Source organism: Scyliorhinus torazame, chromosome 20 (genome assembly GCF_047496885.1).
Source record: "Scyliorhinus torazame isolate Kashiwa2021f chromosome 20, sScyTor2.1, whole genome shotgun sequence".
Taxonomy (NCBI): domain Eukaryota; kingdom Metazoa; phylum Chordata; class Chondrichthyes; order Carcharhiniformes; family Scyliorhinidae; genus Scyliorhinus; species Scyliorhinus torazame.
In genome coordinates, this window is record NC_092726.1 from 15,879,961 (window position 1) to 15,894,994 (window position 15,034).

Here is a 15,034-nt window from a genome sequence, read left to right on the forward strand (position 1 = left end):
GATGATGAAGGTAGACATAGAACAAGAAGATATAGTTGCTTCAAGTATTTATTCTTAGTGGTAACCATGCATTAATATATACACACAATTCTGTCTCCGCCACTGATGTCTATTGTCTTGTCCGTCCGACTACCGAGTGCCTGGCTTCCGACGGTCCTCCAATATATATATATATATCTGTCTGGTCTGGTTCCACCTACTGGCAGGAGGCTGTAGCTGTCCCAACATGCATTCATCATTGTCAATATACAATGGCGCTTTTATATATACATATATACATTAATACAACTATGTACAATTAACAGACAGATATGCCTGTATGCATATCACCACAGCCACGAGGTGGGCTGTGGGGTCGGGGTGGGCGGGCATGGAACGCTATTGCCGCGGCCTGCAAGGCCACTGACTGCCACTGTGAACTTAGGGCCACAGGTTGTATGGGTCTCCTCCCAGAGCAGCCCCCTAGGTGCCCTCTAGCCGACCCCATCAGTGACAGTGCTATGGGCACATTCCAGTGCAACCAGTGCCATCTTGTTGGCTGGGATAAGTGTGTGTGTATGTGGGGAGTGTAGTGTGTAAATGTGGCTGCAGCTTGTCATCCTCCCAAGTGTCAATCATGGACCCGGTGAATTCCTCACTGTTTCTCATTGGAATAGATTGTGTACCACATCACGCCGGTGCAAACCCCTCCACGGTCACTGAATCAGTCCAGATGAGGCACCAATTTTGCTGTCATGGAAGTCCACAAATCCTGCCCTGGCGTCTCAGGAATGGAGATTCCAGCCAATGGTCGCCACAACATTCAGGTCAGTGTCCCCGAATCTTGGGTCCGGTCTCCTCAGCACCATTATTGTGAGCTGGCTGAGGTTGGCCGAGCAAGTGCAGTCGAAGTGCTGTAGCCACCTGGGTTGGCCAAGTCCCGATTTAAAATGGAGAACAGCAAAGGCTGAAGGGAAATTCGGCCAACCAGCAGGTGCAAGTTACTGTGTATTAAACTCTGCAAAAGCCCAGACCGCATCGATACAAGCAGCCATCTGCATAATAATGTAGCAGCCATCTACATACTAATAAGCGGTCCCCGGGAACAATCGCAACATTTGGGACAAACAAAGCTAAGCCAGACTCCCGGCGCCAGCAGGGGCCAACACAAAAGAGGTTAACGGACACCTCAAGACTGCCCATCGATCAGGGAACCGCTCCAGTATTGGAGAAATTGAACCAAGCGATTGGAACGAAGTCCAATCACTTGGAACCAGGTACAGTGTCCGCCCCGAAAGGCGAGAAGCCCCTGGGGACTATAAAGTTAAGCCCCCAAGTTCAAATCGTTCTTCTTGACCGGGTCACTCAGCAACGCGAACCAACCTTGACAGTGACCGGTGCAGCTGCCGCCGATATCCAGTAAGTCTTAAGTCAACGCTCGCTACGAGATAGGCGCTCCTAGCTACCAATCCATACCAACTTCAAATCCCGCAGACTCAGAACCCGAACAAAAGGCCATTTGTTCCCCTGACCTGGTGGGCCAGTCCGAAGCTAAGTATAGGCCTGTTAGTTGTAGAAGTAGCTTAGAAGTAGAATTTGTGCATGAGTAGCTGTAATAATTCACAGGAGGCAGGGGTTCCGTCACCACACCAGTATTTATTTGCGATAACTAATATACAAAAGCAGCTCCAAACAGTGCTGCTGGCATTCCAGTCAACTTAAGACTGCCTCACAAAGCCTACACAGGTGCTTATATGGGTCCCCTCAATGAGCTATCATTGAGGGAGCTCATACTCCAATTGGCCAACCAATCATGCCAATTGGAGGTCATTACAGTAGCGATTACTGTGTATAATAAATGTGCTTTGATTTGAATCTTACTAATCGGTGTATTGAGTTATTGATCCTTACTTGAACTTGAACCTCGTGGCGGTATCATAAAGATACCTGGCGACTCGAGAGCAAAGGTTATAAAACAGAGCCAATTGAACCAACCAAAAGTTAGCAACAGTGCTGCTCGACATTGTGAGTGGAGGGCGGGGGGGGCTGGCGAGGCGTTATTTGCGGCGAGAAGCCCGTGAGGCATCCTAAAGTGGTCAAATTAAGTTTGAATTGCGTGCCAGTTTTGCTGGGAAACTCGTGGCAATTCCCGCTCCACTACAACACTTGGAAATTTTTCCAGAATATCGCGTCCATTATTTTTACTATTTTTCCAACTCTATGACTGGTTCGAAGGCATTTTCTCGAATAGTTGTTAGTTTGGGGCGAGAGTGGTGGGATTTTTTGTTACTTTGCTATCCGATTTACTGGTTGAAAGGGCCTAAACTGAAGTTCCCACTTTTCGTGCGACTGCTCAGCACATCACCACCACCCGAAGAATAGCGTGAAGGTTTTAACAATTTTAAAAGACATCCATCAGCTGTTGGCAGATGTGGGCACCAAATAAATTTCACGCTGCGCAAAGTTTTCACTTGGGTTCACATGTCTTCTTCTAAACCTGAATGGGTCACCAGGGCAACTATTTGAACAAGCAGATTGAAACTTCAGTTTGATTGTCAGAACCCATTTGTGGTTTCTGTTTAAATCTGGACCACTTGATTGGGTGATTTCCAGATTATTCAGTGCCTTCCTGTGCACACAGGAAGGTGGCCAGTAATTGTGTGTGTACATGAATGGACAACTTAGCATCTTTGCGAGACGTAATTTGCTGGATGAGTTTTCTTACAATCAAAAGAGTAGTTCTGTGCCTCTTTCGTATTCAGCCATAATTAAATGGGACCCTCACCATTTAGCCAGACATCAGAAAGTACAAGATGCTCTGTGAATTTTATTGCTCCTGCAGCCAGCCATGTGATCACTAAGGCAACTAAGTTAAAAGAGAAAGTTGGTCTCAGAGGATGAGATTATGGAATGAACAAAAATGATGGGTCAGTAACCCATGTTGATTTTTGACATGTCAGCTGCAGTGCATTTTGTTTGACGTCCCATGACCAACACCACCAGAAGATACAACGTGTTCAGTTACCTAATTTCTGTGATAAAAGAAAAAAATACTTTGAATAATTTGATGGGAGAAACTTTCTAGCCCCCTGAAAATGGTTAGGTATGTTTCATGAAACCATATTAAATAGATGACACAAGTTCCCAATGAGCCATCTAAGTTCAATGTGCCACGTACACTTAGGAAATCATGAAACTCCCCCATGAATATTGCATGCTCTGATTATTTAATTGACATCTTGAAAATAATCTCAATGTTTAGGATTTTCCAAAGTAAAAAGCCTCAGTTTCCTAAGCTCCCATGCCCTCTAAACTCATTGCAGGGTTTCAGGAAGGCTACTCAGTTCCTCACCCTTCTGCCAGTTCTTTGGAAGAGCTATCCAATTGTTCCACTCCCCTTTTGGAATCTGTTTGCACTGTCGTCCTGTGCAGTGCATTCCAAATCATCAGAACTCACTACTTTGTGGGGAAAAAATTCTCCTCATTTCTCCCCTGATTGTATTGCCAATTATTTAAAATCTGCGTCTTCTGGTTACCAACTCTCCTGCCAGTTGAAACAGTTTATTCTCTTTTATTAAAACCATGTATGATTTGGAACACCTAATAAATCCTCCTGTTTACCATCTGTGTTCTTAAATAGGACAATCCGAGCTTCTTTTGTCTATCAAAGTAACTGAAATCTCTCAGTAATAGGGTATCTATCATTCTGGTAAAAGCAGTAAATATTGGAAATACCGAGCAGGCCTGGGATCCATCTGTGGAGAGAGAGAGAAATAGGGCTAATTTTTCAGGCCAATTACCTTCCTCCCTATTATTACAGATTTCCAACATCTGCAGTATTTTCTGCTCAGCACCCACTCCAGGTCCTTGACATCCCTCCTAATTGTGAGGTGGCCACAATAGGACACAATATGTCAACTGATATCAGAACGTGAAAACGTCAGTGCGCAATCTATATATAATAATAATTGTCTCCTTCATCTGCAGGGTTACTGGGGGAGAGCTATTTGAAGATATTGTAGCCAGAGAATATTACAGTGAAGCAGATGCAAGGTAAGCTGTTTCATCAATCACCTTTTAGCCAGCTAAGTAAAGTCTTTGGGTTGCGCCTAAGTGTCATCTATGTTCTGCACATCAGACATCATGGCTATTAATGCCTACTCAGATTGCATTTCTGATGTAAAGCACTTTGACCCTATCAATTATGCACACTACAGGGGGAATTTTCACTTAACGCAGGTTGAAAGCTGATTGGCCACCTTTTTGATATCCAGCAGATGGAAATCAAGCAAGGTGTCAAATGGGCAGTCAGTCCAGAAAAAGGGAAAATGCTGCCAAGATAACACCTTCAGAGCACTGTGCACGTGGTGCAGAAACCTCCATCTGGCTGCACTCTGCTTGCTTTTTTGCTTTCCTGGTTTGAGTCCCAGGTGAGTTTTATGGTTCACCGTTCTACCCCTTGCACCTCTTCAAATAGCTTGAAAGCCTTAACACTTAATGGTCTGCCCAGAGAGAATCACTAGTTACAGTGTGAGTTACAAGACGAGAAAAGTAAAGAGCAGTCCGCCGAGTAAAAGCAAAAGAAACCAAGAGAGTGAGACTGAGCCAAGCTCAGTTGGAAATTTCAGCATATAAGGAGCCCCTCCAGCCCATTGGACATTTCAAAGTACAAACTCCGCAACAGATCTAACTTCAGTCAATAGCATCAGCCATTTGTAAGAATGAACTACTTATTCTCTTTTGACTTCAAATGAAAACAAATCTTCTAAACTCCCCATTTATATTTCTAATTAATTTTAAATTTATGAGCCCACCCCTCTCCACTATCTTGTGACTCCATCAATCATTGGTATTAGATGTTGTCTGCGCTCCGTGCTGGCTGAAGCCAGCAGAGGTGAGACACTGCAATGAGTTCAAGTCCAATTTCAGCATAAGCAGTGGGTCTGAATCCCAAATCTGGCATCAATTGAACAATGCACAATCTGTCCAATAAGTACAAAAGTGGATCAATGAGACTTGATTGGGTCAAGTTTCATTCAGCAGAGTGCTTCTTTCACCTTATTTTCTGTCCTCGGTCAAGTATTACACTGAGTTATTGCAGTCATCTCCACAGTGACAACTCGGTTGGATTCCAACTTGTTTCATCAATCCCTGCCCCTGAGATTTGGCCTCCAACTTTTCTGCTGTCAGCTACCAATAGAATATTGGGATAAATCAGCTGTCATTGCTGCCACTGAATGGTGTGGTTCAACACTGAGCTCCGTGGGGCCCACAACATCCATTATCTAGTGTTTGGCCAGGGAAGAGGTAATGTAGCAACCTGTAATTGTCAGTTTTCCTGAATCAACCAGAAATATCTCAATTGGAGATGGTGCAGATGAGATGAACAAGTACCCACCACATATTGCTGGGTCCCGTCACTGAACTACTTCACTTCAGTTTTCACATTCCCACCGGACAGCATAATGTAAGCTCAGTGATCCTTATCAAAGTATGTTTCATTTACTGTCTGTATCACAGTGATCATTGCAACAGATCTGATTTGTGAACATTGCGAAGGATGCCTGCTGTTGGTCATGACTGTTACAAAAGTTTCTAACAAATCTCAATTTACACAACCTTGTGTTCTCATTGAAGTGAGACCTACATTGATGTTAGAATCTTACAACTGGCTGTGGCCAGTAGAAGAATTAACAAAGAACATTATTGCATAGGAACAGGCCCTTCGGCCCACCAAGCCTGCGCCGATCCAGATTCCTTATTTAGACCGACTACTTATTGCCCAAACAATCTGTATCCCTCCATTCTTAAACGTTGCTATCGTGCCTGCCTCCAGCACTCCATTGGCAACGCGTGCACCCACCACCTTCTGCATGAAAAGCTTTTCCCACTCATTTCCCCTGAACTTTCCTGCTCTCACTTTGAACCTGTGCCCCCTTATATTTGAGTCTTCCGCCCTGGGGAAAAAGGTTCACCCTGTCTATACATCTCACAATTTTGTAGACTTCAATTAGGTCTCCCCTCAGCCTCCACCTTTCCAACAAAAAAAATCCGTATTTATTCAACCTCTCCTCATAGCTAACACCCCCCACACCAGGCAACATCCTGGTAAACCATCTTTGCACTCTCTGCAAAGCATCCACATCCTTCTGGTAGTGTGGCGGCCAGAACAGCGCACAATATTCCAAATATGGCCTAACTAAAGATTTATACAACTGTAACATGACCTGCCAAATCTTGTACTCAATGCCCTGCCCAATGAAAGCAAGCATGCCTTACGCCCTCTTATCCACCTGCATTGCCACTTTCATGGAACTATGGACCTGAACGCTCAGGTCCCTCACTCCACAGTATAAATATTTCCCATTTTTTCTTTTAGCTTTGACAAAGGGTCATCTGGACTCGAAACATTAGCTCTTTTCTCTCCCTACAGGTGCTGCCAGACCTGCTGAGATTTTCCAGCATTTTCTCTTTGGGCCCAGATCCCTCTATGTCAATGTTCCTAAGGGTTCTGCCATTTACTGTATAATTCACACCTGATTTGATCTTCCAAAATGCATCACCTCGCATTTGTCCGATTCCAGTCTTTTGGTGAGATGGGCAGCCCGGTGGCACAATGGTTACCACTGCTGTCTCACAGCACGAGGAGCCAGGTTCAATTCCAGTCTAAGATCACTGTTTGTGGAGCTTTTCCATTCTCCGGGTCTGCATGGGTTTCCTCCGAGTGCTCCAGTTTCCTCCCGCAGTTCAGACGTGTATGGGTTTGCTGGATTGGCCATTAAATTGACCTTTAGTGTCCAACAGATTAGGTGGGGTGCTCTTTCAAAGGGTCAGTGCAGACTTGATGGGCGGAAGGGCTTCCTGCGCTGTAGTTGTGTCATTATACAGCGTTGACTGGATAGCTATTTTCTCGAGTCCCACACAATATGGGAATATATATTTCATGCCAACAAAAACAAAATTGGAGATGATGAAAAGCCATGATGTCTGTAGAACAAGTTGCACTTTCTTTCGTAATCTTTCATCATACAGCAGTGATCCCGTTAAAGCATGAGTTCGGAAAAAGCACAATAGTCCTGGGGGAGGGGGGGCGCGGTTTGGGGTAATTGTCATGGTTGGTAAACATTTGAACAACAGCGGCTGTAGGCCTCAAACAGCACCAGTAAATTCATCATTTTTTTGTTGATCATCTTAAGTAGAAAAAAACAAATTGCAGCTGTTGTTGAAAGGAAAGATTACTCAAAACACACTACTAAGAGTCTGGGGAGAAAGTGATGGAGAGTTACTTTGGAATTATGATGCACTTAGTCTCCTGGTGATATGACAGAAGTTGAATTGTTGTTTGCTTGTTGGAAAGGTGAGTCGAAACATTTGAGTAGAGACTGCCTGAGTTGTTGGTCAGGTCTGAGAGAAAGGGTGCAAAACGTTGAACCCCCGCCCCCCACTTCCCCAGTTAGAAAGTTGTGGAGTAAGTCATTCAACTCTTTAACCTCTGTTTCTACTCATCCCATGTTGTAACAACCTCTATTTTATTGAACATAAGAACATAAGAACTAGGAGCAGGAGTAGGCCATCTGGCCCCTCGAGCCTGCTCCACCATTTAATGAGATCATGGCTGATCTTTTGTGGACTCCGCTCCACTTTCCGGCCCGATCACCATAACCCTTAATCCCTTTATTCTTCAAAAAACTATCTATCTTTATCTTAAAAACATTTAATGAAGGAGCCTCTACTGCTTCACTGGGCAAGGAATTCCATAGATTCACAACCCTTTGGGTGAAGAAGTTCCTCCTAAACTCAGTCCTAATTCTACTTCCCCTTATTTTGAGGCTATGCCCCCTAGTTCTGCTTTCACCCGCCAGTGGAAACAACCTGCCCGCATCTATCCTATCTATTCCCTTCATAATCTTATATGTTTCTATAAGATCTCCCCTCATCCTTCTAAATTCCAACGAGTACAGTCCCAGTCTACTCAACCTCTCCTCGTAATCCAACCCCTTCAGCTCTGGGATTAACCTAGTGAATCTCCTCTGCACACCCTCCAGTGCCAGTACGTCCTTTCTCAAGCAAGGAGACCAAAACTGAACACAATACTCCAGGTGTGGCCTCACTAACACCTTATACAATTGCAGCGGAACCTCCCTAGTCTTAAACTCTATCCCTCTAGCAATGAAGGACAAAATTCCATTTGCCGCCTTAATCACCTGTTGCACCTGTAAACCAACTTTTTGCGACTCATACACTAGCACACCCAGGTCTCTCTGCACAGCAGCATGTTTTAATATTTTATCATTTAAATAATAATCCCTTTTGCTGTTATTCATACCAAAATGGATAACCTCACATTTGTCAACATTGTATTCCATCTGCCAGACCCTAGCCCATTCACTTAGCCTATCCAAATCCCTCTGCAGACTTCCAGTATCCTCTGCACTTTTTGCTTTCCCACTTATCTTAGTGTCGTCTGCAAACTTGGACACATTGTCCTTGGTCCCCAACTCCAAATCATCTATGTAAATTGTGAACAGTTGAGGGCCCAACACTGATCCCTGAGGGACGCCACTAGCTACTGATTGCCAACCAGAGAAACACCCATTAATCCCCACTCTTTGTTTCTATTAATTAACCAATCCTCTATCCATGCTACTACTTTCCCCTTAATGCCATGCATCTTTATCTTATGCAACAACCTTTTGTGTGGCACCTTGTCAAAGGCTTTCTGGAAATCCAGATATACCACATCCATTGGCTCCCCGTTATCTACCGCACTGTTAATGTCCTCAAAAAATTCCACTAAATTAGTTAGGTACGACCTGCCCTTTATGAACCCATGCTGCGTCTGCCCAATGGGACAATTTCCATCCAGATGCCTCGCTATTTCTTCCTTGATGATAGATTCCAGCATCTTCCCTACTACCGAAGTTAAGCTCACTGGCCTATAATTACCCGCTTTCTGCCTACCTCCTTTTTTAAACAGTGGTGTCACGTTTGCTAATTTCCAATCCGCCGGGACCACCTCAGAGTCTAGTGAATTTTGGTCAATTATCACCAGTGCATTTGCAATTTCCCTAGCTATCTCTTTTAGCACTCTGGGATGCATTCCATCAGGTCCAGGAGACTTGTCTACCTTTAGCCCCATTAGCTTGCCCATCACTACCTCCTTGGTGATAACAATCCTCTCAAGGTCCTCACCTGTCATAGCCTCATTTCCATCAGTCACTGGCATGTTAATTGTGTCTTCCACTGAAGACCGGCCCAAAAAACCTGTTCAGTTCCTCAGCCATTTCCTCATCTCCCATTATTAAATCTCCCTTCTCATCCTCTAAAGGACCAATATTTACCTTAGCTACTCTTTTTTGTTTTATGTATTTGTAGAAACTTTTGCTATCTGTTTTTATATTCTGAGCAAGTTTGCTCTCATAATCTATAACTCTTTATAGTTTTTTTAGTAGCTTTCTGTTGCCCCCTAAAGATTTCCCAGTCCTCCAGTCTCCCACTGATCTTTGCTACTTTGTATGTTTTTCCTTCAATTTGATACTCTCCCTTATTTCCTTAGATATCCACGGTCGATTTTCCCTCTTTTTACCGTCCTACCTTTTTGTTGGTATAAACCTTTGCTGAGCACTGTGAAAAATCACTTGGAAGGTTCTCCACTGTTCCTCAACTGTTTCACTATAAAGTCTTTGCTCCCAGTCTACCTTAGCTAGTTCTTCTCTCATCCCATTGTAATCTCCTTTGTTTAAGCACAAAACACTAGTGCTTGATTTTACCTTCTCACCCTCCATCTGTATTTTAAATTCCACCATATAGTGATCGCTCCTTCCAAGAGGATCTCTAACTATGAGATCCTGAATCAATCCTGTCTCATTACTCAGGACCAGATCTAGGACCGTTTGTTCCCTCGTAGGTTCCATTACATACTGTTCTAGGAAACTATCGCGGATACATTCTATAAACTCCTCCTCAAGGCTGCCTTGACCGTACCTGGTTAAACCAATCAACATGTAGATTAAAATCCCCCATGATAACTGCTGTACCATTTCTACATGCATCTGTTATTTCTTTGTTTATTGCCTGCCCCACCATAATGTTACTATTTGGTGGCCTATAGATTACTCCTATCAGTGACTTTTTGGCCTTACTATTCCTGATTTCCACCCAAATGGATTCAACCTTATCCTCCATAGCACTGATGTCATCCCTTACTGTTGCCCGGATGTCATCCTTAAATAACAGAGCTACACCACCTCTCTTACCATCCACTCTGTCCTTCCGAAAAGTTTGATACCCTCGGATATTTAACTCCCAGTCGTGACCATCCTTTAACCATGTTTCAGTAATGGCCACTAAATCATAGCATTCACGATGATTTGCGCCATCAACTCATTTACCTTATTCCGAATACTACGAGCATTCAGGTAAAGGACACTTATGTTGGCTTTTTTACCTCTGTTCTGAATCTTAACACCTCGATCAGTAACCTCTCCTAAGTTATATTTCCTCTTAATCTTTCTCCTAATTTTCCTTGTCGTCGAACCCATATCTTCATGTAACAACCTGCCGCGTCGCTTACCATTAATGTTTTCACTTCCCGTTTTATTTCTTTTAGTATTCCTGGTCCTATTCACTGAGCTCCCCTCAGTCACTGTACCTTGTACTGTCGCCCGTTTTGATTTTTGACTATGGCTTCTCTGCCTTACACTTTCCCCCTTACTGCCTGTAATTTCTGTCCCTGTTTTACTACCTTCCAACTTCCTGCATCGGTTCCCATCCCCCTGCCACATTAGTTTAAACTCTCCCCAACAGCTCTAGTAAACACCCCCCCTAGGTCATCGGTTCCAGTCCTGCCCAGGTGCAGACCGTCCGGTTTGTACTGGTCCCACCTCCCCCAGAACCGGTTCCAATGTCCCAGGAATTTGAATCCCTCCCTCTTGCACCATCTCTCAAGCCACGCATTCATCTTCTCTATCCTGACATTCCTACTCTGACTCGCTCGTGGCACTGGTAGCAATCCTGAGATTACTACCTTTGAGGTCCTAGTTTTTAGTTTAACTCCTAGCTCCCTAAATTCAGCTTGTAGGACCTCGTCCCGTTTTTTACCTATATCGTTGGTGCCTATGTGCACCACGACAGCTGGCGGTTCTCTCTTTCCCCCCCCCCCCCCCCCCCCCCCCCCCGCCCCAGAATGTCCTGCAGCCGCTCCGAGACATCCTTGACCCTTGCACCAGGGAGGCAACATACCATCCTGGAGTCTCGATTGGGTCCGCAGAACTGCCTGTCTATGCCCCTTACAATTGAGTCCCCTATCACTATAGCCCTGCCATTCTTCTTCCTGCCCAGCTGCGCAGCAGAGCCAGCCACGGTGCCATGAACCTGGCTGCTGCTGCCTTCCGCTGGTGAGCCATCTCCCTCAACAGTATCCAAAGCGGTATATCTGTTTTGCAGGGAGATGACTGCAGAGGACACCTGCACTGCGTTCCTACTCTTGCTCTGTCTTTTGGTCACCCATTTTCTATCTCCCTCAGTACCTTTCACCTGCGGTGTGACCAACTCGCTAAACGTGCTATCCACGACGTCCTCAGCATCGCGGATGCTCCAAAGTGAGTCCATCCACAGCTCCAGAGCCGTCAAGCGGTCTAACAGGAGCTGCAACTGGACACACTTCTTGCACGTCAAGGAGCCAGGGGCAGTGGACGTGTCCCTGAGCTCCCACATAGCACACGAGGAGCATGACACGGGTCTGAGATCTCCTGCCATGTCTTAATCCTTCGGTTAACTTCAACAACTACAATTTCAACAAAAAAACAACAAAGAAAACATAAATATACCAATGAAAAGAAACAGAAAAACAGAAACACTACTTACCAGTCACTTACCAGAGATAAAAAGCACTTCCTCCCCACCCAGCTTCGAATTCCCACCTATATTCAAATTCCCAAACTCACTCTTAGCTGTGTCTCACTCCTGGCTCTGTCTTCCCTGGCTCACTGGGAGAATTGAAGTATTCTATTCATTGTCCCTTCCTAAGCTGTAAATATGCACATGCCTTTCAACCCCTTAATCCTCATTGTGTCGAGCTTGAGATTTGCTCCAAGGCTTTTCCAGGAGCTCAAGACAAAGGAATATCTTTGCCCCTCTCCTACATCCCATACCCAGTTAAAATCCACTATTACTTTGCATTTTCTCCTGTTATTATTGAGCTCGAAGTTTCCTGAAATATGTAGGCTTTTCCCTTCTGTCTCCGGTAATCCATAAAGAAAAGGCCCCTGCTCATGGCCAACTGCAGAACAAGTTCAAAAACAAGCCCTGGACCCTTTCTCCTCAGGTACTCATCTCCAGGGTGACGTGCCATCCTGCATTGTCTGGAAGCGTCCCATGTCTCGGTCAGGCCTTCGCAAAACGCATTTGGTTCTGAGTTTCTGATGTCTCAGCGGGTCTAATGTGTTGATGGGCAGATTTGGGCCTGTCCTGTGTATGTCTGGGCCAGTGGATCTGGCAGGTGGCAGAATCTGAGCTGGGTGGGTTGCACATTTGGTGGTCCACCCACCATTCAAAGCTTTCATGGCTTCACCCTTACCCCCCAATCCTTAACCCATCCCAGAGTCATAGGTTTGCTATCCCTCAGCAGGCTCGCTAGGCTTCACCAGCAGCCTCATGGCCAATTGTTCCTTATTTTCTTGGGATCAGTTGGTAACTTTGTTTATCTCAGAAAATAAAGGATAAAGAAATTACAAGTCGGTTGTAGAAGAGAAAGGGGGTTCATCATATCAAGGCCAATCTGCCAGATCTGTTTTCAGGGAGGGCTGTACAGACTAACTCTGAAAAAAGTAAATGATTCTCAGCAAAAGTTAAATAACTTATAAAGTCACCATTTTGTTTCCATTATGATAACTAAAAGGGAAAAGGAGGAAAGATGATTGCACCATTGTTTACCATCCACAAGAATTTCCTGGTATGATGGACACCCACTTGAGTTAGTGAGTCGGGACTGCCATCAGTCTTAAAAGGCTTCAAGACTCGATGTTTAATTTCTCAGTCGTAAACATTGGGATGCCTTTGTCTCAATCCGGTGACCATATTGATCAAATAAGAATATTGGATCTTTGTTATCTGATTGAGAAACCGAGTTGTTGCAGCTTCCACCACGGTGACAACCAGTGCAATGCTGGACAAGGAGTGGTGGCCAACTTCGGTTTTGAAAACCTGCATGTCAGAGGAGGCTAATAGATATGGGAACACAAGAAATAGGAGCAAGAGTAGGAAATGCAGTTTGTTCTGGGGTCTGGTCTGCAATTATGTAAGGTAATGACTGAAATTCTACTCAACTCCACTTTCTTGCACTGTCTCCAGATACCTTGATTCCCTTGGTGCCCAAAAAATTAGTAATCCTGGAATTGAATACACCCAAGGATTAAGCATTCACAGCCAAGATAGTGAATGCCAAAGTCTCACAACACTCTGAATGAAAGATCTCCTCATCTTAGTTTTGCATGGCTGACCCTGATCTTGAGACTATAAACCCCTAGCACCACACTCTCCAGGCAAGCGAAATACCCTTCCAGCATCTATCATCTCAAGCCCTCTCAGAATTTAGTACATTTCAATGAGATCACCTTGTTCTTATAAATTGCAGAGAATTTGGGGCATGGGCATGTCAGATTGAAACAGTTGAACGTCCCCAGGACAATGCTGACAAAGAAAAACAAATTAATTGGAACAGCATTTAAGAAGTGCAAAAATTGTCTGTGTTCTCAGATCGTGATTCGCACACAGCCACAGAATGCTAATCCATGTTCCGTTCTTAACCCTTTCCGAAAAGATATTTCCTCATTTTAAGGTCCATAAGACCATAAACCGTTGGAGCAAAATTGGGCCTTTTGGCCCATCGTGTCTGCTCCGCCATTCAATTATGGCTGTTCCTCATCCCCATTCTCCTGCCTTCTCCACATAACCCCTGATCTGCTTCTTAATCAAGAACCTATCTATCTCTGACTTAAAGACACTCCGTGCTTTGTCTTCCACAGCCTTCTGTGGCAAAACGTTTCACAGATTCACCATCCGCTGGCTGAGGAATTCCGCTTCATCTCAGTTTTAAAGAATCTTCCCTTCAGTCTGAGGGTTCTACTTTTTCCCACTAGTGGAAACATCCTCTCCATGTCCACTCTATCTTGGCCTCTCAATATCCTGTAAGTTTCAATGAGATTCCACCCCCCCGCATTCATCCTTCTAAACTTCAACGATTACAGGTCCAGAATCCTCATTTATGACAAGTTCTTCATTCCAGGGATCATTCTGGTGAACCTCCTCTTGACCCTTTCCAAGGCCAGCACATCCTTCCTTAGATATGGGGGCCAAAGCTCCTCACAATACTCCAAATGGGGTCTGACCAGAGCCTCATACAGTCTCAGAAGTCCATCCCTTCTCTTGTACTCTAGCCCTCTCGGCATGAATGCTAATGTTGCATTTGCCTTCGTAACTATGGACTGAACCTGTATGTTAACCTCAAAGAGAATCTTGAACTAGGACTCCTCAGTCCCTTTCTGTTTGTGATTTCCAAAGCCTTTTCCCATTTAGAAAATAGTCTATGCCTCTATTCTTCCTACCAAAGAGCATAACCTCACACTTTTCCACATTGTATTCCATCTGCCACTTCTTTGCCCACTCTCCTTGCCTGTCCAAGTTCTTCTGCAGTCCCCCGCTTTTCAAAACTAACTGTCTCTCTGCATACCTTTTGTATCATCTGCAAACTTAGCAAGAGTGCCCTCAGTTCTTTCTTCCAGATTGTTAATGTATATTATGAAAAATTGTGGTCCCAACCCCTGAGGTACACCACTAGTCACTGGCTTCCATCCTGAAAAAGGCCCCTTTATCCCTACTCTCTGCTTTCTGCCAGTCATGCCAGTGTCCTACCCTTAACATCATGGGCTCTTAATTTATTTAACAGTCTCTCGGAAAATCGAAGTAGATCACGTCCACTCGCTCTCCTTTGTCTAACTTCCTTGTTACCTCCTCAAAGAATTCTTACATATTTGTCAGACATGACCTCTGCTTAATA

At 44.5% G+C, this 15,034-nt stretch overlaps 1 protein-coding gene across 50 annotated transcripts in view; it reads left to right on the top strand.

Annotated features, from left to right (window-relative positions):
• The window catches only part of LOC140396907 (calcium/calmodulin-dependent protein kinase type II subunit beta), a 392,935-nt gene that overhangs the window by 191,956 nt on the left and 185,945 nt on the right, over positions 1 to 15,034 (top strand). For all 50 annotated transcript variants that reach the window (XM_072485774.1, XM_072485778.1, XM_072485773.1 and 47 more), the window contains one exon: positions 3,967 to 4,032. In XM_072485774.1, the coding sequence (XP_072341875.1) occupies positions 3,967 to 4,032 (66 nt within the window). The remainder of the gene's footprint in view (positions 1 to 3,966; positions 4,033 to 15,034) is intronic.